The sequence below is a fragment of the Eutrema salsugineum genome, unplaced genomic scaffold (assembly GCF_000478725.1).
Source record: "Eutrema salsugineum unplaced genomic scaffold, Eutsalg1_0 scaffold_1, whole genome shotgun sequence".
Taxonomy (NCBI): domain Eukaryota; kingdom Viridiplantae; phylum Streptophyta; class Magnoliopsida; order Brassicales; family Brassicaceae; genus Eutrema; species Eutrema salsugineum.
The window spans coordinates 13911725-13934425 of record NW_006256909.1 but is presented as its reverse complement, the minus strand read 5'-3'; the positions used below and the strand labels follow the sequence as shown (position 1 = coordinate 13934425).

General features: G+C 33.4%; 5 protein-coding genes across 5 annotated transcripts; 4 read left to right on the top strand and 1 right to left on the bottom strand.

Moving 5' to 3' along the window:
* Positions 1–939: 939 nt before the first annotated feature.
* LOC112082017 (glutathione S-transferase T3-like) lies at positions 940–2250 on the bottom strand. Its single transcript, XM_024149104.1, has 4 exons — positions 2216–2250; positions 1885–1978; positions 1800–1806; positions 940–1502 (listed from the first exon to the last, which is right to left on the bottom strand). The coding sequence occupies exons 1-4, from the start codon at positions 2248–2250 to the stop codon at positions 940–942; spliced, it is 699 nt and encodes a 232-aa protein (XP_024004872.1).
* Positions 2251–3718: 1468 nt separating this feature from the next.
* Positions 3719–4631, top strand: LOC18029343 (enoyl-CoA delta isomerase 3). Its single transcript, XM_006414645.2, has one exon. The coding sequence runs from the start codon at positions 3808–3810 to the stop codon at positions 4522–4524; it is 717 nt and encodes a 238-aa protein (XP_006414708.1). The 5' UTR covers positions 3719–3807; the 3' UTR covers positions 4525–4631.
* A 797-nt stretch (positions 4632–5428) lies between these two features.
* On the top strand, positions 5429–5957 carry LOC18029342 (uncharacterized protein At4g14450, chloroplastic). The gene has a single exon (XM_006414644.2). It carries the CDS (start codon positions 5483–5485, stop codon positions 5801–5803), a length of 321 nt encoding a protein of 106 aa, XP_006414707.2. The 5' UTR covers positions 5429–5482; the 3' UTR covers positions 5804–5957.
* Positions 5958–11113: 5156 nt separating this feature from the next.
* Positions 11114–12999, top strand: LOC18029341 (bet1-like SNARE 1-2). The gene is made up of 6 exons (XM_006414643.2): positions 11114–11290; positions 11606–11762; positions 12122–12178; positions 12271–12330; positions 12465–12550; positions 12668–12999. Exons 1-6 carry the CDS (start codon positions 11262–11264, stop codon positions 12690–12692), a joined length of 414 nt encoding a protein of 137 aa, XP_006414706.1. The 5' UTR covers positions 11114–11261; the 3' UTR covers positions 12693–12999.
* A 7073-nt stretch (positions 13000–20072) lies between these two features.
* Positions 20073–21561, top strand: LOC18029340 (AT-hook motif nuclear-localized protein 20). Its single transcript, XM_006414642.2, has one exon. The coding sequence runs from the start codon at positions 20412–20414 to the stop codon at positions 21261–21263; it is 852 nt and encodes a 283-aa protein (XP_006414705.1). The 5' UTR covers positions 20073–20411; the 3' UTR covers positions 21264–21561.
* Positions 21562–22701: the final 1140 nt, after the last annotated feature.

Below are 22701 nucleotides of genomic sequence, written 5' to 3'. Positions count from 1 at the left end.
CTCTTCGAAACCACCCATTCCACGGGAGGAATCTCCTCTTTCTTGAATCCCACGTCTCTGTAGTGCAAACTTTCTCTCCTCCTTTATCATCCTTTTTATGGCTTCACGGTAGTCTGGTTCAAAGTCTTCGTCTTCCTCAATACGCACAAGACTGCACCCTAAAGCTCTCCGGTACTCTGCTTGTGTGATCTCCTTCACATCATCATATGCTTCTTCTCGTGGATGTTGGCGGACCACTGGTCTGATTCTTTTTGAAGGGAGTCCTCATACTATGACTTTCCTTGCTTCCATAGTAGAAGAGATCAGCCTGCAAAAATAACACAAGAACAGATACCATTAAACAAAAGGATTAAACATAATCCAAACATAGAACAAAAGCAACAACAAAAGGATTTAAAAGGAAGATATTATATGAGACATAATCTTTTCATTAAACAAAAATATCTTACATTAAGCAGACATAGAACAACATAGAAAATAGCTTAAGCAAACATAGAACAAGAACAAACCTAATCCAATTACACAGCAAAAACCAACCTAACCCAAAATAAGCAAAATAACTTCAAAGACAACAAAAACACAGAAAAATAACTTCAAGCTTCATCAAGACATCAGGTCGGAAATGAGCCTGTTCTTAAAACCTTCTTCATGCTCAGTCGATGGTTCTTTCCTGGCGAGTAAACTCTTTAGTAGACTCATCTTCTACAATCCCTCCTTTATAGTCATATCTTCCTTCTTTATGGATCACACGGTATGAAAGTCTGCAACAGCATTGCTCTCCACCGAATGTCTCTTACTTTTGCCTTTAGCCACCTTAACTCTAAGAGGCCTGATGGTTGCTTGATCCACTTCAGGACCTGTCTCGTCTGCAGCTTGAGTACCATCCTCACACTTTCTCTTTTTTGAGTTTTGTTCAGTTTTTGAAGTGAAGAGGTCACACTATTTCTGGTCGTTTCTGAGCTCCTTCCAAGCATGCTCAAGTGTGAACCTTTTCTTGTGGTCATTGTAGAAGAGTTCATGGGCTAGCTTCAGCACATCATTCTCATTCTGTCCACTAGCCTTCTCTCTTGATGCCGCCTCGTAGGAGCCACAAAATTTGCAGACCAAATCGTTAATCTTGTGCCACCGTTGCTTGCATTGCCCAGCCTCTCTGAATTCTCTGCCTTCTGCCTTGGGACAAGCCGCCATGTAAGCTGCAATTCGCTTCCAGAAGGCCACTGACTTCTGCTTATTCCCTACGATAGGGTCCTTGCTCGTGTTTAACCACGAGCTGATGAGTAGCATATCATCCGTGGGAGTCCACTTTTTTCTTTCTCTTCTCTCTGCAGACAAGTCTTCTCTATCTTCTCTCGCACCATAGGTTGAAGCTCCTGTTGCTTGAGTACTAAAGAGAGAGACGGGGTCAACAAAGGGAAAGGGTTCATAGTGAACACTCTCTTGTTGGCTGTTAAGAAGTCCAACAAAGTTAGAGCTTTGGGTATATGGATTCGCAGAATGCAAATCTATTAAGGTCAAGAGAGGAATGAGAATAAGAGAAGAAGCAAAGATGATCAGAAGATTAAAAAAAAAACAATAAAGAATGTTTGTAGGTGATAAAAAGAAAGAGATGACAGCTTCGGCTTAAATAGAAGAAGAGAAGAAGCAAAGAGGATCAACTTTTAAGTCGATGCATTTAACTAAACCTAACCACATCGACAAGACATTTATCTGAAAGAAGATGCATTCATCACAACTAAGCCATTGATTATAACTAAACTATATTCTACAACTAAACTAATTATTCATCACAGCCAAACTACCATTTACCTATCCATTTATTACATATCAATCTCAGTTATCAACCACTAACAGCATTTATGAAACCTAACCACTTTCAAAACATACCTCAAAAGCTTCAAAAGATGGAGGAAACCCTTTACACCAAATGCTGTCCGGTGCCTTTTGCTGGACCCGTGCCTTACTCGCAACAACAGGTTCCCTACAACCAAAAACGTCGAACTACACAGATTAACCAAAACAAATCATCATCCGCAAATAGCAAAACAATAGTTCAAAAGCCCTAAATAGCAAATCAATACAAATCCAAACATAGAACAAAATGACTAAACATAAGTTTATTAGAGACTAAAACTTGAAGAAGAGGATTAAACAATAGTTCAATCAATACAAATCATCATCTGCATCCGCAAATCATCATTCTGCTATGAAAATAAACCTTAAAACATCCAAATCTATCACTGGATTAACCATTGCTAAACAAACAGATCAAAAGCCCTAAAGTGACGCAAAGGAAATAAACCCTAATCGATCAAACAAGAGAAATTCAACCATTTCTAAAAAAATCCATATTCGATCAAACCCTAAACCAGCATAAAGAGACATGCAAGAGCAAACGCATACAAATTCGGAAGCAATACATCAAGAAGCTATATCAGACATAAGAAATTCGATTTTGAGTTCAATTGACTCAAACCACAAACCATTGAAATTCATTTAGAGGGAGATAAAAGAACAAATTGACAAGAGAAAATCCATAGATGATATTGCTTACCTCCAATAAAGCTCCGGTGGCCGTCTCTTTGATCGGAAACGGCTTGAATCGATGCAGATTCGACGGTGAGCCGATTTCGAGCCCGATGAGTTGAAATGTTTCGTCAGGGAAAGAAAAAATTTTGGGTTGCAAAAGCTCAAGCCAATCAAGCCCCGCCACGTATCGTCTTAGAGACGTCTCTCCCGGATGCCAAATAAAAGACGTTTTTCTTGTTTTAAACCATTTTTTATTTAATTTTTTGGTCCAATAATGTTAAGAGACCCAATAAAAAACGCCCGATATATATGCTTTTAGAGCATCATTACGCTGGATACCTATATGGGTATTTTAGGCAATTTTTTATTATTAAAGTGGAGTTTACATTAAGATATAGTTCTCGATTAAGAGACGTTTTTAGCTAATGTGGAGCTTTATATTGAAAAACACTAAAAACGCAGTTAAGAGACTGCGATGCGATAATGTTGGTCTAAAATTAATTTCAATGTAGAGAGAAGGAGAATTAGAGTTTTCGTAGCCTTTCAAAACAAAATTTGTTTAGCCGTACAAAAAATGATCGTCTACTTACTCTAGTATTAATCAACCGTTAAATCTAAGTGATAAATCTAATACACTGCCAAAGGAGACAAAAAGTGTTTTGAACATATGATATTCTATTGGTCGGCCTGTTTCCAGTATGCTTTACGTTTCCATTACCTATTTCCTTTTGGTCTTGTACTCCATTTAATACATGTAGTCCATTTTAGGTTTGATTTATGCCTTCATTTGATTTTATTATCATTTGTTGAGTTTTGCTTGTCAATATAACAACAGAGTTAGTGAACTAATCCAACTAATGTTAAGAATCTAGCGAATTAATTAACTGATCATGCCGAATTTATAAATCTTAAGCGTTTTCAAGTATTAAAATTGTCCATCAAAAGTAACTCAAAATCAGCTCAATCACAAAGCATGACATTCTTAATTACACTTTCAAAATTATCAGTCTATTTTTTAAAATTATAAAATCCAACTAGACAACTACTACAATGTGGTAACAATCACAAAGTATCAAATCTACCAAAGTCGTTCCCGTGTGCATTTAATACTATGACCAAAAAAATGGTTGGGAAGATTACCCAATTCAAGACCTTCGGTGCAAAACCACCTCTAATAAATACACAGTTAGATCTCTTTATTCCTTCCATATACAGCTATACTTCGCTACATTCAACTTCACTCTTCTAATACCAAATCAGTAAATCCTTAACGTACGCACCATGTGCACGTTAGAGAAACGCGGCGATCTCTTCTTGCTAACCTTAACCGGCGATGACGAGCATGGATTCCACCCCGACATGATCTCCTCCGTTCTCTCGCTTCTCGAGCAAGCCAAATCTCAGTCCACACGTGGCTCCGTCCTTGTAACCACAGCTCACGGGAAGTTCTTCTCCAACGGCTTCGATCTTGCATGGGCTCAATCAGCTGGATCTCAAACCGGAACCATAGACCGGATGCACCAAATGGTCAAATCATTCAAACCGGTGATAGCCGCGCTTTTCGATCTTCCGATGCCTACGATAGCCGCCTTGAACGGCCACGCGGCCGCGTCCGGGCTGATGTTTGCCTTGAGCCACGATTACGTTTTCATGAGGAAAGACCGTGGCGTTTTGTACATGAGCGAGGTGGATATTGGCCTGCCGTTGCCTGACTACTTCTCGGCGATGTTCGTGGCTAAGATCGGGACGAGTATTGCTAGGAGGGAGATGTTGCTGAGCGGGAAGAAGATTAAAGGAGAGGAAGCGGTGGCTTTGGGGATCGTTGACTCGGCGGCGCATGATAGTGCGGAAGGTGTAGTGGAGGCTACGGTGAGTCTTGCGGAGAGTTTGGCGGCGAAGAAATGGAACGGTGAGGTTTATGCATCCATTAGGAAGAGTTTGTATCCGGAGGTTTGTCGGATGTTGAGTTTAACGGACAAGATCTCTGCAACTCCTTAATCTCTAGTTGTCTCTTAAACGACGACAAATTGCTTAAGAACAAATAATAAAAGATGTAACCCTTTGTTTTTTGTATTTTTTTTTTAATATAGATACTTCCTTCTTCTCGTATTATTAGATGTTTTAATTTTTTTTTTCATGAATGTTGGAAAATTATTTATAATTACAATTCTATCTTTGTTTTTGTCAATTGGTGCGATTCAGTACCATCAAAATTAATTTTTTCGTATGCATTAATTTATAGAGATTTTAATTTTTCATACATGTAAAAAAAAATTATAATTACAATTCCATCTTTGTTACCTGTTAATTTATTGGTTGAGCTCTTTAAGCTCTCTAACATAGATATTTATAATCAAAATAAAACATGTAAATATGTATGAACATGGACCGCTTTGTTAACAGTTTCACTCTCGAAATTTAGTCGAAAACTTAGATCCGTTCGAAAGTTTACAAAGGATCTCTGACAGATTTAATTTTTTGACTAAATAGATCCTGTCAAAATCCATCAGGAATTTGTTGGAAATGTTTTTTTCAACGTAGACAATATTACTGGACACCGGTCAGAAATTAGCTGCTTTCTTGTAGTCGTTAGTTATGTAGCTTAAATATGCCCACCAAAAAAAAAAGTTATGTAGCTTAAATATATTTTTTTGGTAAACTTTCATACAAAATTACAAACTGAAACAAACTTTAGAGAACAAATCATTGAAAAGAAAACGTCAACGAAACAACGAATATTCCCGATGAAAATTAGTCGGCGACACAGCCAAGCGAAAACAGCTCATTTTCCTCTTTCAACACTTTGACCAAACGTACCCAAGCGTGTACGTAGTCAACATGTAGTGTCTCCTTTATTTTCCTATATATTAGCTACACACAAGACATCACAAGCAACAATCAATCCTCAGATACACCAAAACACTAATATCCCAACAAATTTCAAGAATCTATCTTTATGGCCTCAACGATGCCGAAAACAAGCACTTCCGGTGCCGGAAACGAGCAGCAACCTAAACGACTACAGAGACGAGCTCCATCTTTAAAGATCGAGCTTGCGTCGGTTAGTACGTGGAACGTAGCCATCCCTCTCCTCTCGCCTCTTGCTTCTTCCCCCAAAATTTCCTTCGACCAATTCAATGTTCCTCCGCCGCAGAACCGGATTGAGAAACCGACGGAGGAGGAGAAGAAGACGCCGGTTTTCAAGAAGTGGCAACATCCAGCGTCGCCGTTCTGCTACGAGCAGGCGGCGTTTGTCCCACCGTTCATCCCGGTTTAGAAACGGTTCAAACTCGTATAGATTTAACGATCCAACGCGCATTTAACTATTTTTCACCTTTTTGTAGATCTAACAACTCATAATTTTCTCCTCTTTTATGTTTCTATACCATAAAAAAAATTTTTTACTCATATATTAATGAATAATTGCTATATGTGCCTGAAGATTATTTCATTTACCAGTCAGAAGATCCATTCCACGTTTGACGTATTAGTTTTTGTTTATTTATAGGAATATTTTATAATATTGTGAATGTGTAGTTAAAATGGACTACCGTTTTTCCTTGGCTCCATGGACCCATCGTTTTAATCTATGGATATAAATCACAATAATTAAATATTCTGAAACGACAAGTTGTATTAGCCTAGCACATCAAAGTTGGAACTTGGAATGGACCACCAATTTCATCCTACTTACGAGTTATGACACTAAAGATGGAATTCAAATGTCTCTAATTAAATTAAGTTTGAATTTGCCACGGATAATGTTGTTACTAAAATCATAATAGCAATATTTTCTTGTGGTGTTTATAACATGCTAGTTTATTTCAATCGTCTGTATATAGTGGATTTACAAAATTATTATATTGGTTAATCATAAAGATTTAGACTTTTATAACACTGCAAAAACAAACTTAACAATGCTAAACAGCCTTTATTACCATACATAATAACAAATCATATTTTATGTCTACACATATATGAACCATAAAATTTCGAAAAAGTTATAATGTCCAACCACTTGTTACCATATAGAATACGGTTTATAAGAGATAAATAATATTGAGATGTTTTTAAGACAAGAAAACTGAGCAATACATTTAGAAAGAGTTGAAGAAAAAAATGAAGAAGATAAAAAAAATTGATGGGACAAAAAAAATAATAGTAGGGGCAATAAATTTCAGCTTTGATTATTCTTCCGAATACGATTGAATTGATTACTATAACATCGGTTGAATTTTTAAAAAGATGTTTAAAGAGAAATTGTTGCTAATATCATACCTATTGATTTAGAACACTACTATTGTTTTGATTACTGGTTTACAGATGTTCAATTGATCCTAGCAAAATTCAGACAACGCTGGCTAACAAATATAGTTTGCATAGTGTAGTAGAATTTATATTAGCAAAATAGTATATAGTAATTTTAGATTTGTTAGATTTTTTTTTTTTCATTTTTTGGTTTGTCAGAACTTTTATGACAATACATTTGAGAGAAATGTGCTAGATTGACTCTAATTTTAGAAAATATTACTAGATTGACTTTCCATTTCTAATTTTACTAGAATAACTTTAATCTTTATAAGAAAGACCACAAAACCGTGGTTTAGAGTTGATATTCACAGTTATGCCATTTTGATTTAATTTTTCAAAAGAAAATGAATTAATTATACAGTTATCAATTAAGTTAAAAAAAACAAAAATTTCTCTAAATTCTGGATAATATTGACGGAAATATAGAAGATTTTTTTTTCCAAAATTTTTTAGAAAAATCATTATTTCTCCTAGAATCTCTCTCCACGATTTTTAAAGCTAAAAACCCTAAAAACTATCATTTGAAAACCCGAGCACCTCTTTTTGCCCTAGCCGCCGTATACTTGCGATTTCTGTGGCGATTTTGGCTGTCTTCCTCCTGGAATTCGGTCCGCATAAAGTTTCCAGCAAAGTAGACGACTTGTTTCATCTATTCCGGTGGTAAGTTCAACCCGAATTTCTCACTGTTTTTTTTTCAATTTCAATGGTGTGGAAGATGATTAATTCGGGTTTGTTTCAAAAATCTCAACTATTACAATTTTATTCCGACAGCGTTTCGAGGTCTTTGCTTGTTGCTTCGAGTTCCAATGGTGTTTCGGTAAGTTTTTACCGATCTGATTGTTTTCTGTTTTTGGGCTTCCCAATTGGCTTGGCGCCATGTTCTTGTTTTCTTTCTAAATTGAAATTCCAGTTCACTGACAGAGTTGTTCGCCATATTCGAAATTGATGATAAAGTTTTTGATTGTACGTACAAATTCCTTGTGTTTTCAAGTACAGATCATGTTTTCAAGTGGTTCGATGAAGCACACGCTGAGGAATTGGAGATAATCACGAAGTAGCAATCGATGATTTTGAATGATCTGGGGGATATCAAACAGGAGATCCATGACCTCAAAAACGACATAAAGGAAATTGTATCTGTTTTCGAAAGTTTCAGATGTAGCATCGTATGAAATTCTTAAATGAATTCTTTGTCAGACATATTTCTCGTAATGATAGGTTTATTGCACTTGATGGTAAACTTAAATATCGTTAACAAGTTTGCTAAGATGTTAGTTTTGAAACAAAAACAATGTAAAAACGAAAACGTTTACGTAAAATATCAATTGTCAAGATGACACGTCTTGCTGTTGTGACCAGACTGGTTACAGTTGGAGCACTTGTGATCTTTACGTGGTCTTTTTTTATCAAGCGCTTTCTCGAGAGCCGATTTGATCCTACTCGATTTCGGTCTTTCCGGTTGCTGACATACATCTGGTGGCTGACAAACTTTCAAAACCACATGTTCTGGAACAGGCAAAGCTGAATCTCGTGGCATCACGATGCCACTATAAGCGTTGTACAAGTAGTATTTAGTGTAATAAGCATGACAAAGTTCTATACGGCATGTGTTTCTTGCGTCTGCTGCTGCAAGTGCGTGTACACATGATAACTTCTCCAAGTCAAATCTTCGGCAAGAACATTTTTTTCGGTTAGATTGAGTACATGCGTAGACGACCCAAGCGTCACCTGCGACTGATGTGCATCAATAGCTTGCACTCTAAATTGTTTTGCGTAATTTACACGTGACTGCAAAAAAAAGTGGACATGTTAGAAGCAAAATTATAGAGTTTTTACTCAAGTTTAGAATTTTACCTCTAGCAGCTTCTCAACACCACGCGTAAGGGTAATTATGGGTAAACCGTCGGTAACATATCTGTCATAAGTAATCCGTAAGTCTATTTTAAAACTTTACTGTCACTGAGCTATATATATCTGCTGGGAATAAGTCTTATATCAAAGAAAGGTTAATCCAGTAACAAAACAAATATGTTATGTCGTCGACATTGTTAATTTGCCACCAAACAGTAGGTTAATATAAGTTTTTTGTGTCGTAAAAATAACTCTGTCATGTCGTCCGAGTCATATGAGTAATTAAATTAACAATTTAATAAGTGTGTGTCCTCATAGATTTATTCAGCATTACTTTAACTCTGTCACCAAAGCCACATCTTTATCATGTCTCTGAAGAATATCTCTGTCAGACAAAACAATAAACTTGTCGCAGATTTATGTATCGTATATTAAAACTGTCAAATATTACATATGTTTGTCGGGCTATGACAAAGTAATTTAATATCTCTATGCACACAAAAAAAGTCTATCAGATTTTAATAAGTATGTGTTAAAAAAATAAGTTTCTCGCTATGTAAGACAGACATGTTGAAACAAGTCTGTGTTATCTAATCAAGTATACCATATGTAATTAAATCTATCATCATGTACAACAGAGTTAATGATTTAAGTCTGACATTCGATTAAAAATCTACTATTCGTAAACAAGTCTATCACACCCTATCAAATCTGTTATAATGAAGTTGGTAGACTTATAGTAATCGGAATATGACAGATATATGTAAATTCGAAAAAAGCGATGGCATTATTGTAAATAAAGTGACGTTTTTGCTGATGTGGAAATTAATTGTTAATAGCATTTTTGTAATTTTTTTCGACAACAGGCTTTTAAGGGCAATTTAGGCACGATTTTTACTAGAATAACCTCAATTCTTACAAAATCATTCTAGTAATAATTGTAAACATTAATGTTAATCTAGTTAATCTCCTTACATTTGAAGTACTTTTTCTGGAGTAGGAAAATCATGCAATAGATTCGAGGTTAATTCCAACGGACTATGCCGAGTGGACTATAATCATGAGTGTGATAATAATGTTTAAAAGATTACAATAGCAAAGAGTATTAATCGTGACCAACAAAAAATGTTAAAATTTGATATGAAGCTTGGAGAGTGAGGAGTTTGGTAGCGGAGATGTTGGTAATCAGGAATGAGTATTTCAGAGAGAAGTGGTGAGAGATGCTGACCTTTATAAACCAACCATTCTAGTGAACTAACAGTTACATTTCTATCTATTTACTATTAATTTTTACATTTATAATTGATTTGAAATATGGAATCTTAACATAGTGGCTTTATATCTATTGTTGGTTTGGATTACATTTAATATTGATTTGGTTTAAAGAATAAGTAATTGTTAATTCTTAGGATTAACATCTTTGATCAACATATTATTATTCGTTGTCTATGGTTTTGATTAACTATTAAATAGATAAAATTTGTGGTGGCTTTTAATTGTTCTCACAATCAGTTTTAGATTTAAATGATTAGAAACAATTTAATTTGTGCCCTAATTTTGAACATGAGTAAGCATCACCAATTAATTCTAAGTTTCATAAAAAGGGATATTTATTAACAAGTTTTGAAACCTCCTCAACTATGCCACAACAGAGAAAGAGATGTTTGCTATAGTATTTGCTTTTGACAAGTTTATGAGCTATCTGATTGGTTCTAAAGTGGTGGCCTACACAGACCGTGCTACACTTAGATACCTGATGACAAAGAAGAATGCAAAACCAAAGTTAAGATGAGTACTTCTTTTGCAAGAGTTTGACATGGAGGTTCAGGATAAGAAATGAATAGAGAATGGTGCAGCTGGTCACCTCTCAAGATTAAGAGTGGATTCTGAGATCCCTATTAATGGCTCTCTACCTGAAGAACAACTTATAATGCTTAAGAGTTACATGAAAGTTGAAAAGGTTGATACCATTAGAGAAAACAGGTTGACATAGTTTGCTAACATAGTAAACTTCTTATTTTGTGGGGTTGAACCACCAGAACTTAGTGGATATTAAAAGAAGAATTTCTTTAAAGACATCAAGAAATACTTATGAGATGAGCCATTTCTCTTTGTGCTCAACAAAGATCATCTATACAGAAGATGTCTAGCCAGTTCTACAAGAATATCACGGTTCAGCTATGGTAAACATTTGGGAGCTTTTAAAACGGTGCCCAAAGTATTGCAATCAGGTTTTTGGTGGCCAACCATATTCATGCCCAAAGTGTGGTTTCAAATTGTTTGCATGGTAACATATCAAAGAGGAGTGAGATGTTTCAAACATTTTTTTTTATTTTATCGAAAACAATTTATTGAGCTAAACGGGCCGGGCTAAGCCCAATAAGCTCACTCTTTCTTCTTCTTCTCGGGACTTCAACAGTTTTGCACTTTCGTGCGTTTCTCGGCAAACAAAACCGAAATCCTACGTTTCTGGAACTGAAGCAAAATTCGAGAATCGTTTCGCAATGCTCTGATTTTCTCTCTGATGGTGTTGGTGAGTCCTTGCTAGGAGAGTGGAAGCGAAGACGAATCAAATGTTGGTGCGAGATATGAACTATCGAAGGTTTGATCTATGATTCCATTTGTTTCGTCACACCTTTTTCACTGCAATGTTCAACAATACTCACGCGATGTTGATTCCGTTCTATAAACCCTATTCGATTCGAATTTCATACGGATCTGTTCACAATCTTTAGTTCCATTCTTTCTGAATTTTTTAGTTTTCTGCATCACCGACATTTTTCAGGGGTTTTTCGAATTCCTGATTATTCCACTAAGTCAATGATCTGATTCAGAGTTCGAATTAAATTTTTTTCCAGATTTAGATTGGAGAATTTTGAGGAAACAATGGAGTCTGATTAAGATTTTTAATATGTAGGGAGCATCGTGCCTCAAGAACGTCTCTCTTTGATGGCCTTGATGGACTTGAGGAAGGTCGCTTGAGGGCTTCCTCTTCGTATTCTCATGATATCACCGAGCGCGACAACGATGAAGCTCTGGAGAATCTTCAGGACAGAGTTTCATTTCTGAAGAGAGTATGTTCTGTCTTCTCTAGAACCTAAAAGTCCAAGGATCGTTACATATTTACATTACTACAAGCATTAAACATTAGGATTCTTATAAATGTTTTTACACTTCTGCAACTCTTGATTGTGAATTGGCTTGTGGTGCAATATTGGACACTGATCTGAATCGTTTGAGAAAAAGCATTTCTTGAATTAGCGTTTATGTTGAAAACATTCCCTTTATTTGAATCTTTTTGGACTCAACCAGCATCAAGAAATGATCTTTTTGTTTCCAATTTTGATTTTATTCTCTTCTTAGGCTTGTCAATAAGTAGCTAGCAGTATACCCTTTTGTGTAAGATGTAAGATTAGCTATACTATATCATCAGGTGACTGGAGACATACATGAGGAAGTTGAGAGTCATAACCGCTTGCTCGACAAAGTGGTAAGCTGAAGTTTTGATTTGATATTGTTTCAAGTGTGTAGATCTCTGTCACATGCTTTTATTCTAAGCTATATTTATTTTCGTATATCTAGGGGAACAAAATGGACTCTGCGAGAGGAATAATGTCAGGAACGATCAACCGTTTCAAGTTGGTATGTAACATTTATTCACTACTATAGTATTGTTCAGATTATAATCGAAAAAGTTGAGAAGAAGTCTAATCGAAGAGGTTGCAACCCTTCAATGACTATTATTGTCTTACTGCTTACTGCTCACTCATTGTTAGGTCTTTGAGAAGAAGTCTAATCGAAGAAGTTGCAAGCTCATAGCGTATTTTGTGCTCTTGTTCTTGATCATGTATTACCTTATTAGGTAAATTGCTCTTCTTCACATAATTTTCTGACCAAATGGGTTTCTACGGCCTGCTTCAAGTCCTTGTTCTTAGACCCGAGGTATGCTAATAGTACGACAATCAATTGGATTTTGCAGGTTATTAAACTTCATCAAAGGGTGAATTTTTGGATTCAAGAAGAAAAGTAGATTGTTATATCATACTCTGTCTCGTTTTGGTTTGGGTTTCTCCTGATGAATGATTCAAGACATATTGAACTAGTCAAGGGACCCATATTGAAACAAGACAAAGAAAGATACTGTGAAGAGACTGGTGAACCGAAAGAAAAATGGTAGATAGAGACACTTCTTTGTCCGAAGCACAATCACCTCAATGTCATTTCATGTAATGTAGTAAAAGCTTCTTTATGATTTGTCAAACTATTTGATCACAACCAAACAAAGGTCTTGGATCGTGTTTAACCATTTTTCTCTACAAAAAGCTTAATTGATTGACAAGCTTAATTATTAGGTTTCTGTATGAAAAAATTAAGCACTTGTAATAAAAAGACCAAAAGAAGAGAGAACTTGGTAGTCTGAAAACAAATTTCAAAGTCTACAGACACAAATGCCGTCATGCATTTTGATTTATGCTGATATTTGGTAAACATCCAACAACGTAATTGTTGTTCAAAGAGTTTAAGTTGGGTAAAATCACAAGGTGACAGAACCCTACAAACGAATTTGATATTTTTCCACTTTAGGTAACAAGTTGACAAAATTTGACAAGGTGACATGTACATTTTCCAATGGTTCGGTTTTTTGTCAAATCATCTTCACATTTACGTAAATCAAGGTTTGGATAGGTAACAACAAAATAAGCGGTACACAACAAACGGACTACGCGGGACAAATAAACCAAATATGAAATATGTTTAGATATTTCTAAAAATATATGTAATCTAGGTTTAAATATAAAATTCTCCTAGTTAACACAATATATATATATATATATAGATGACTAAACTAAATTGAGTTTGTTGAGTTTTAAAGTTTTTAATAATCTTCGATTTCCACACATCCCAGATTACTAGAAAATGGGTGATGGTTTTTTTTTTTTTTATTAGTGGAGAATTTTGAGAAGTGTGTGTATTGCGAATTGTGAAGTTTTATGAATTTGTTGGGGTTTTTACTTGGTGGGATTTACCTCAGCTTTTCAAATATGAATATGGCAAATTCTTGGCGATTATTTCATCTATCTTCTAAATCTCATTAAGAAGACAAATTCGACACAATTTATGCCTTATAACTGAATCTCTGACATAGATAATTGTTAATTTTTGGGTGCATGTTACACAAAAACGTTCAGCCACATCTCTGCATTTGACTCACTATAATGTATATTAATATATTTACTAACATGATGTAATATCAAAACGCATATATATATATATATATATATATTCACCATTAAGTATAAAACTAAACAAAATAGAAAATTTGTAGCAGAATAAAATGAAAATAAGCATAGCCTCAAAGGATCTTTGAAGTCAAATTCGCCTTTGACGTTTGCTCGGTGATTGCATACTTTGCATATCTGTAATTAAGAAAGAAAAACAACTTTTCGCTTAATTTTAAATGAAAGATATATGTATATTAACGTTCTAAAAAAAACATGTAGATTACGAAATACTTATTTGCTTTGTTTTCCGTAAACTATTTTGTTGCGCATTCTTCGTGAGCAAGGGTTAATTTTTCCTTGAACGAACATTTGAGATCTCCATTGTCTAAGCACATATCATGGTATACTATTTCTTCGATAGAATCCATTTTTTATCTTTGTTCTTATGATAATAAAAAGTGTTTAAAAACAGTTATATATATAATTTACAAAAAATAATCATGTTATTTTTTTAAATATCCCAAATATGACATTATCTAGCATGGGCACTAAAACTTTTTCTAAGAAAACCAAATAAAACTAAAACCGAATCAAAATCAAATTTGAATTGGTTATGGTTAAACCTAAAAACTCGTTGGTTATCATTTTTATTAAATTATTATTAGTATTATTATTATTTTTTCTTATAATTCATTTACGACGTTTTGCTTAGATTTTACTTTTGTTTTGAATGCTTTTGCAATTGTTTTTAGTATTTTAGAACAACTATAACATATATGATAACATTTTAAAGTAAATATTATCGACAAATGTAATAAGAAAATACTTTCTTAACTAAATATAATTGACAAATTTCACTACAAAAAGTGTGTATTACATCACTTAAATTATATTATAAAAATAAATAATATTATTTTGAATTATTTATTAACAATTGATATAAAAATATGTAATTTATTTTTTTGAATAAAATGTTAAATTATATTCAAGAAAAAAATAAACGTTTTTACAACTTTGATCCAAACATCTTCAACTTAACAGTAAAAATTTTAGTTTGAATCTTGTCTTGTTGAGAACCAGGTTCTCAATCCTTCCTCGTACTTCATTACGCCATTGCTTCGGATCGAACAGAGCTGATTCCGGATATTTCTATCCATCATCTTCACCAATTTATGTGTTGTTGAAGGTGTAACACCATGCCTTCGGTTGAAAAAAAAAAAAATGTAATTTAACATCAGTTATGTAACTGATTTTACTATTTGTTAATTTAACATTGATTCAGTAATAAATTATATAAACTTTTATTAATTTAAATCATTTTATGAAAAGCGATACAAAAATATGAATGCACATTACTTAAATAATTGATGTAACTACATTTTTTTGTTAATATAATAAAAAATTGATACAAATATATTACAGCAATTTAAATATGATACTAATAAATTTTTAATTATTTTTTATGTTTGTCACACATCGAAAACTAAGGGAGGAGATGAGAATTTTGGTTTCTTATAAATACTCTAAGTTCACTACAGATTCTAAAAACTAATATTGATGTGTCATCATATGTAATACCAATATTAATTAATGTGTCATCATATGTAATACCAATACAATGATTTATAAAATTAATATTAAAATAATTTTTAAAATGTAATATTAATCTTAAATGATTACACATATTTTCAAATTAATAATTATAATATAACATTACCATCACTTATATTAATTAATTGATGCAAATCTTTAATATCATCTTTTTTACAACTGACATAAATTAACATCGATTATAATAATTGATACAAATATTTATATTATTTGCTTAATTGATGCAAATTTTGAGATTACTTCCTTAAATTGATGCATATATTTATACCAATTGTTTATGATGTAAAATATTTGCACAAATAATGTAATTATTTGCATCATCACTTTCAGAGTCACTTATTTAAGTGATGTAATAGTTTTCTACATCACTTATAACTAATATAAATACAAAAAATAAATGATGTAAAACATATTTTTGTAGTGTTTAGTTATAATCACTAGTGTTTCATTTCATGTAAATTCATAACCTTTTTATATTCTCTAGCTGCCACAACCTTAATATGTTGAATCCCTCCGAAATCGTGAACAAGAAAATATGATTGCATACCTCGTATAGATTTCCAGCATCATAGACCTCTCAGGTGATCTCGGTGAGTAAAAGAGGATTGGCCTAATAAGCCGCATGTCAATATAAGGTCAACTTCAGCGCAGAATCCAGGACGTCTGGTACAGACGTTGAATCCCTGACAAACAGCACAAAGCCGGATTAGTTCGACAATTGAAGGATTCATCGATGTCAGAAAATTTTCCGGTATTTCGTCTGGTAGAGATATGTAGATAACAGTGTGATGCTATGATATTGATGTGAATTTAAAAGAAAAACAAACTTTGTGAGTAAGTCAGTCTTAGAAGAAAATTATGGACTCAGACTTAAAAGAAAGTGATGGATTTGCAAACTAAATCCTGAAGATAAACATTCTTTAAGACATCTCAAATGTATAACTCCATATTTTACTCCATTTTAGAGTAACTCTAAAATAAAGTTGTGTTTTATTCCAACTCTACTCTATTTTTTTCTTTAAAATAGAGTCAAGATTAAAAAAAATAGAATATCTCTATTTTTTGTTCCATATTTAGAGTAACTCCAGTTTGGAGTGAGATATGGAGTAAGGTTGGAAAGATATTTGCTCCAAACTCTATTTTGGAGGAAAATTTGAAGTAGAGTTAGAAATGGTTTTATAAGTACACAATGATGAGATAATGTTAAATTATAAGAATTTTTTGCTTTGATATTGGAAATATATTTCTGTAAGTAATTTTATTGTGTATGAATTTGCGGAAATGTGTATGCATGTAAAACTTTTTAATCTATTCTATTAAAACAGAAGCATATTTAGTGTTTGCATCCAAACACTCCCAAAGTTTTTTTTTATGATATTTTATTTTATTTTTATATTTAATTTCCAAAAATTAGTTATTAATTTAGATATTCTTAGATTTCCTAAAATCTAGGTCATCTTTAATTTAAATTTCAAATTATTAGAAATTTGCATTCAATTTAATTTAAATTCAAAAAATTCAAAAACAATTATAATTAAATTTTATTACGAAAATTTAGATAATAATTTTAATACTTTAGAATTTCTTAAATACAGAAAAGATTTAATTTAAAATTTTAAATTTAAATAATATTTTTATAAAAATGCATAGTAAATAAATATTTTATCGTATTTTATCATAAACACTCGGTCTAAAATATCAAACATTTGAGATTAATAAATATTTATATTATACAATAATATGATCGAGCTGATTAAAGTTATATATATATATATATTTAAGGTCCATGAGTTAATTTATTAGAACATGTAAGATATTAAGATGATTTGAGACAATTAAACTAACAGGTTAGCCCGTTTATATATATATACATTTTTTAATAGCACAAATAGTAAATAAATATCTTATTATATTTTTTCATAATCAATTGGTCCAAATATTCCATATTAGTAGATATTTATAGGGTTATACAATTATAATTATAGTCTTATACGGGTTAGTTTGTCAAAACATGTAAGATATTAAAAATGATTTAAAACAACTAAACGGATGGATTAGCAAATTCATATATATATATAGATTGTTTATGTGTAAATCTAAATTCACATAATAACAAAGTTTATAATTAACATTAGATCAATGTATACTTAATTAATGTATACTCTTATTCTACTAATATACAAATTTTACTGTTTAAAATTAAAATATGATAACAATTTTTTTGATTTAAAAAAATAAATAACAAAAATAAATTATATCTAAACAAAAAAGATAAATACAACTTATATTAGAAATAAAAAGTAAAACATTCCCGTGCGGACGCACGGGGTTAAAATCATTAAAAACCTATTTAATTTTTTTTCATGATAAATGTCGACAGTGTCGACCAACATTAATTTTTTTCACCAACATAACATATATAAGACATAAATTCTCTACATTTTGTGTTTTTTAAAAAATTTCCAATCTAATGATAACATGACATTAAATAAAGGTTTGATGTACACAATTTCGTCACAAAACTGATTTCACAATTAAAGACACAAATCTGAATTACGACGAAGTTTGAAAAATCAGTTAACACAAACACCATATCCACAAAACTTGAGTCAGTTACACAATTTCACAACAATAAACACATCAAACTAGTTTTACGTGTTTGCAACTTCAGGATTGCCCACAAACTACAGCCCATGGCGAATTTTCACTAAATCTGGTAACCACAATATCTATAATCAGACTCATTTCATCCATACCAAACCTTGAGACATGCATTTCTAAGTACTTGGCCGAGTAAGGACCACAGTCTCCAGCCTCTTATTTTGATATATACCCTCGACACGACTCCATTTGTAGGGGTGGTTGGCCTTTCGTTAACTTTGCATCTATTTTCTTTATAATTTAATTTCGATTAAATCGATTACCCATTTTTTGTAATTTTTACATTTTAATATTTTTTAAAACAATGTTTACGAACATAAATAATAAGATAAATGAGCAAAAGTATACTTGGTAAGTTCTTCCCACCTTTTGAAATAAATTATCTTTTTCTTAAATTCCAAACTTAAATATTACCCATTCACCAATTTTCCTTAATTATTATCTAATTGATTTCAATGTGAACGTACCGTCTAACCGTTAGCCACTTAAGTTAGACTATTATCTCAGATTATATTACGTTTAACAAGTACAGAGTTATAAGTTTAGAAGTTATTAATTGGGTTTAATTATTCATTGTCCAAACGTAATCATGTCCGTCATAGTATTAATTAAGCAAAATATGTGAATAGTATTACTTTATTGTAGAAATAGGGTGAGACTTGTCGCGAGAGTGGAGACGTTGGGGCAAGGGACAACGACGTGCTCCCCACCTTTCTCAATGCCCACGCGCACTATACCCCACTTACTAACCCTAATTTAGTAATTTCCATTTCCAATGCTAATCTTTTTTTAATCACATTTTATGTTATTTAACAAAGTGAAAACTTATGTTATGTATATATTAAGTTGCCAATCACCATATACTTCCTCCGTTTTAGAAAGAGTGTCGTTTTAAAGTTTTATTTTTGTTTCACAAAGAATGTCGTTTTATATTTTCAATGCAAAATTTTAAACAATATTCCAGTTTTAACCCTATTAATTTAATGTATTTACTAGATAAAAACAAATCATTTAATATATTAATAAGGGACAAAATTGTACTTTTAATAATTTTTTTAATATATGTGAAAAATGTCAGAATGACATTTTTTGTGAAACTGAGGGAGTATGTTACTGATAATTACTCCTCTAATCGAGAAGAAAATTAATCCTAGTTCCCCATCCCAAAACATTTCGGGTATAGTGCAAACGCATTTTATAAACAAAGTTAGTTTTAGATATTTAACCAAAAAAAAAAGTTAGTTTTAGATCTGAATATCTAAAAATTGATTTCGGATATTGTGAAAAATCATGGGTTGAAAGTCCGAGAACTCCCACAATTCATAAACAAACAAAAAAAATCCAACACGTACAGTACATTTATCCCTTTCCAAAGATTCAGAAAACGAGCAATGCTTTGGCCTTGTTTCCCATTTAATTATTATTTGTCTGTGTATAGTTTTTATGCGGTCTCTTCTGCTTTACAAGCTGCATCAGAGAATCAACAATATGTTTTCTGAAATTGTTTTCCCCATGCATGTGAAATTGTGAATTATGATAAGTGTGACCCATCTTTCCTAAAATGTTGCACCATCTGATTAACCAAAAAGGAAGGAAATCCAAGACTTATTTAGGTAGGCAGTTTAATAGGAGTGTACGATTAATTTTTATTTGAAAGTTTGTTTATACATTATTGGTCTTTATTGAGAGTAAGACTTTGGCATAACCTGTATTTGAATTTCACTGTTGGTGTAAAATAGACTCATAAATTGGTCCACCATATACATGTATATAAAAATAAAATAAAAAGAGATTGCACATAGTAGTATTGCGTTCTTGGATTCTATATAAACCATATTATAAAATTATACTTGGTCTAACTTGTGGAAAATTAACTATTGCCTACTTTCTCTCTCTGTCTCTTCTTCGTGTGAAGAGAGAATGATTCTTAATTGGAAAGAAAAACAAAGTCTCAAATAGCTTTTCTTTGCTTTGATTCCAGTTCCATTCCACAATTGCATCTAATTCTCCTAGCTTAAGCCTTTTCCTCTTTATTTATCAACAAATTCCTAAATCCATATGAAGTTATTGAAATCAAAATGAAAAGAAAATTTCCAAGAAAAAGCTAGCTACAAACACCTTTTCACCTTGTAAATTTAGAACCCTAGAAACCAAGCCTTCAAGAAAATCATCAGGTTTAACAGTTTTCTTGATCTTTCTTTTACTCAATTTCTAAATTTTTGGGCAATTATGTCAAACCCTTGGTGGACAAACCAAAGTGGTTTAGCCGGTATGGTGGACCACTCAGCCTCCTCCGGCCACCACCAAAGTCTTCTCTCAAAAGGAGATCTTGGAATAGCCATGATGAATCAGAGCCAAGAAAACGACCAAGAAGACGAAGACGACCCAAGAGATGGTGCGGTCGAGGTGGTCAACCGTAGACCAAGAGGTAGACCACCAGGATCCAAAAACAAACCAAAAGCTCCAATCTTTGTGACAAGAGACAGCCCCAACGCACTCCGTAGCCATGTCATGGAGATCTCCGACGGCAGCGACGTTGCGGACACAATAGCTCACTTCTCAAGACGCAGACAACGCGGCGTTTGCGTTCTCAGCGGAACAGGCTCAGTAGCTAACGTCACCCTCCGTCAAGCCGCCGCACCAGGAGGCGTCGTCTCACTCCAAGGAAGGTTCGAGATCTTATCTTTAACAGGTGCTTTCCTTCCCGGACCTGCCCCACCCGGTTCAACCGGTTTGACGGTTTACTTAGCTGGTGTCCAGGGGCAGGTCGTTGGAGGTAGCGTTGTTGGCTCGCTAGTGGCCATAGGGTCAGTTATGGTGATTGCTGCTACTTTCTCTAACGCAACTTATGAGAGATTGCCTATGGAGGAGGAGAATGATGGCGGCAGTGGCGGCGGCGATGGCGGCTCAAGACAGATTCATGGAGGTGGTGACTCGCCGCCCGGAATCGCTACTAGCCTGCCTGATCCAGTGGGGATGGCTGGTCCTGGCTACAATATACCACAGCATCTGATTCCGAATGGGGCTGGTCAGTTAGGGCACGAACCGTATACGTGGGTCCACGCACGACCACCATACTGATTCAGTGAGCCATTTCTATATATGAATACATAAATAAAAGATAGAGATGAATATAAAGTTATTTGAGGTAGGTTGGTGTGTTTATAATCCAAAGCTTTGCTTTGTTGGAAAAATAAAATAAAATTATCAAAGCTTTGAATGTTCTTAATGGAAACCATATAGGGCTTGGAAGGTAAAAGGAGATGAAATTAATGGAATTTCGGATTTCAGTATTACTCTCCCCTGAAATATTGAAATGAATAATCAGTGTATAACTGAAAATTAGAATATTTGTTTCTCTCTTTTTGTTTTGTTTTGTTTCTTGGTAGTTGTTAATTAGCTACAGTATTTGTATGGTGTTTGATTTTGTGATATTTAGGTATTTTACATTTTGATTTGCACAAAATCATAAGTTTGTATATATAAATATATAATGCTGGTTCAGTTCAATGATGAAAGAATATCCAAAGCATTGCCTATCCGTGCGTTTCTATCTTGAATTATATTATATTACTTCTGATTCGTGAGTTTTTTTTAATAACTAAGGCTGCAGTAGCACTATATATTAGTGATTCAGATCAATGGTGGAGCTTTAATCTTCGGGTAATGATGCTTTTGGGGGATTGTTTAATATATGACTTTACAAACCAAATAACCAGAGTGCGTATTAAGAATTTTGCTGACCAAAAACGATGAGAGTAGGTAAAAGTATATACAGTACTTGGAAATAATCAAATAATCAGAGTGAGTTTCTAACTCCATATTAAGAAGCTGATGTGTTACTCTCTCATGCATTTTTAGCATGAAAATACTTTCTGGTGGAACCCAATATTAATAAGCATTTGAACTTGTAATATTGAGTTTGTGTGTGAATAAAAAATGAAGTTTAATAAGCAAATGGGCCTTATAAATTTATTTGAGATTTGAGTTTGAGCCTATGGAAATGAAATGTTCCTATTGGCTATAACTAAAAGTGGAAGTTTAGTGGAAGTGTATTTGTCCCACATTGCTCACAAAGGAGAAAAATCTCTTGTATAAATATGACCTTTTCACAATAAGGGTCAACAGCATTGTGGAAGTAAAAATGCATTATGCAAAAACACCTACGCGCGCCGCCGCCGTCGCCATCGCCATCGCCGGTGTCGGTGCCGGTGCCGGGCTCGTGCTCGTTGCTCGTTGCTCGTTGCATTTTTTAGTTGGCTCTTAGGCTCTTGGGCTCTATATAGCTGGGTGTGGGTCATGGGCTTCTTAGTTCCTGCGAAATAATTTTTGCATATTGAAAGAATAAATCTTAGAAAATAAAAGATTACGTCCAGATAATAACGGAAGATTTCCGAATCTTTTTACTTGCGGAAATAGGAGAATATCTTGTAATATTCCTTTTCGCAAAAGCTTATTCCTTGCGGATCAAGCTGAACCTTCCAGTATAAATAGACGCCCTCTTCTCTCATTCTAGATC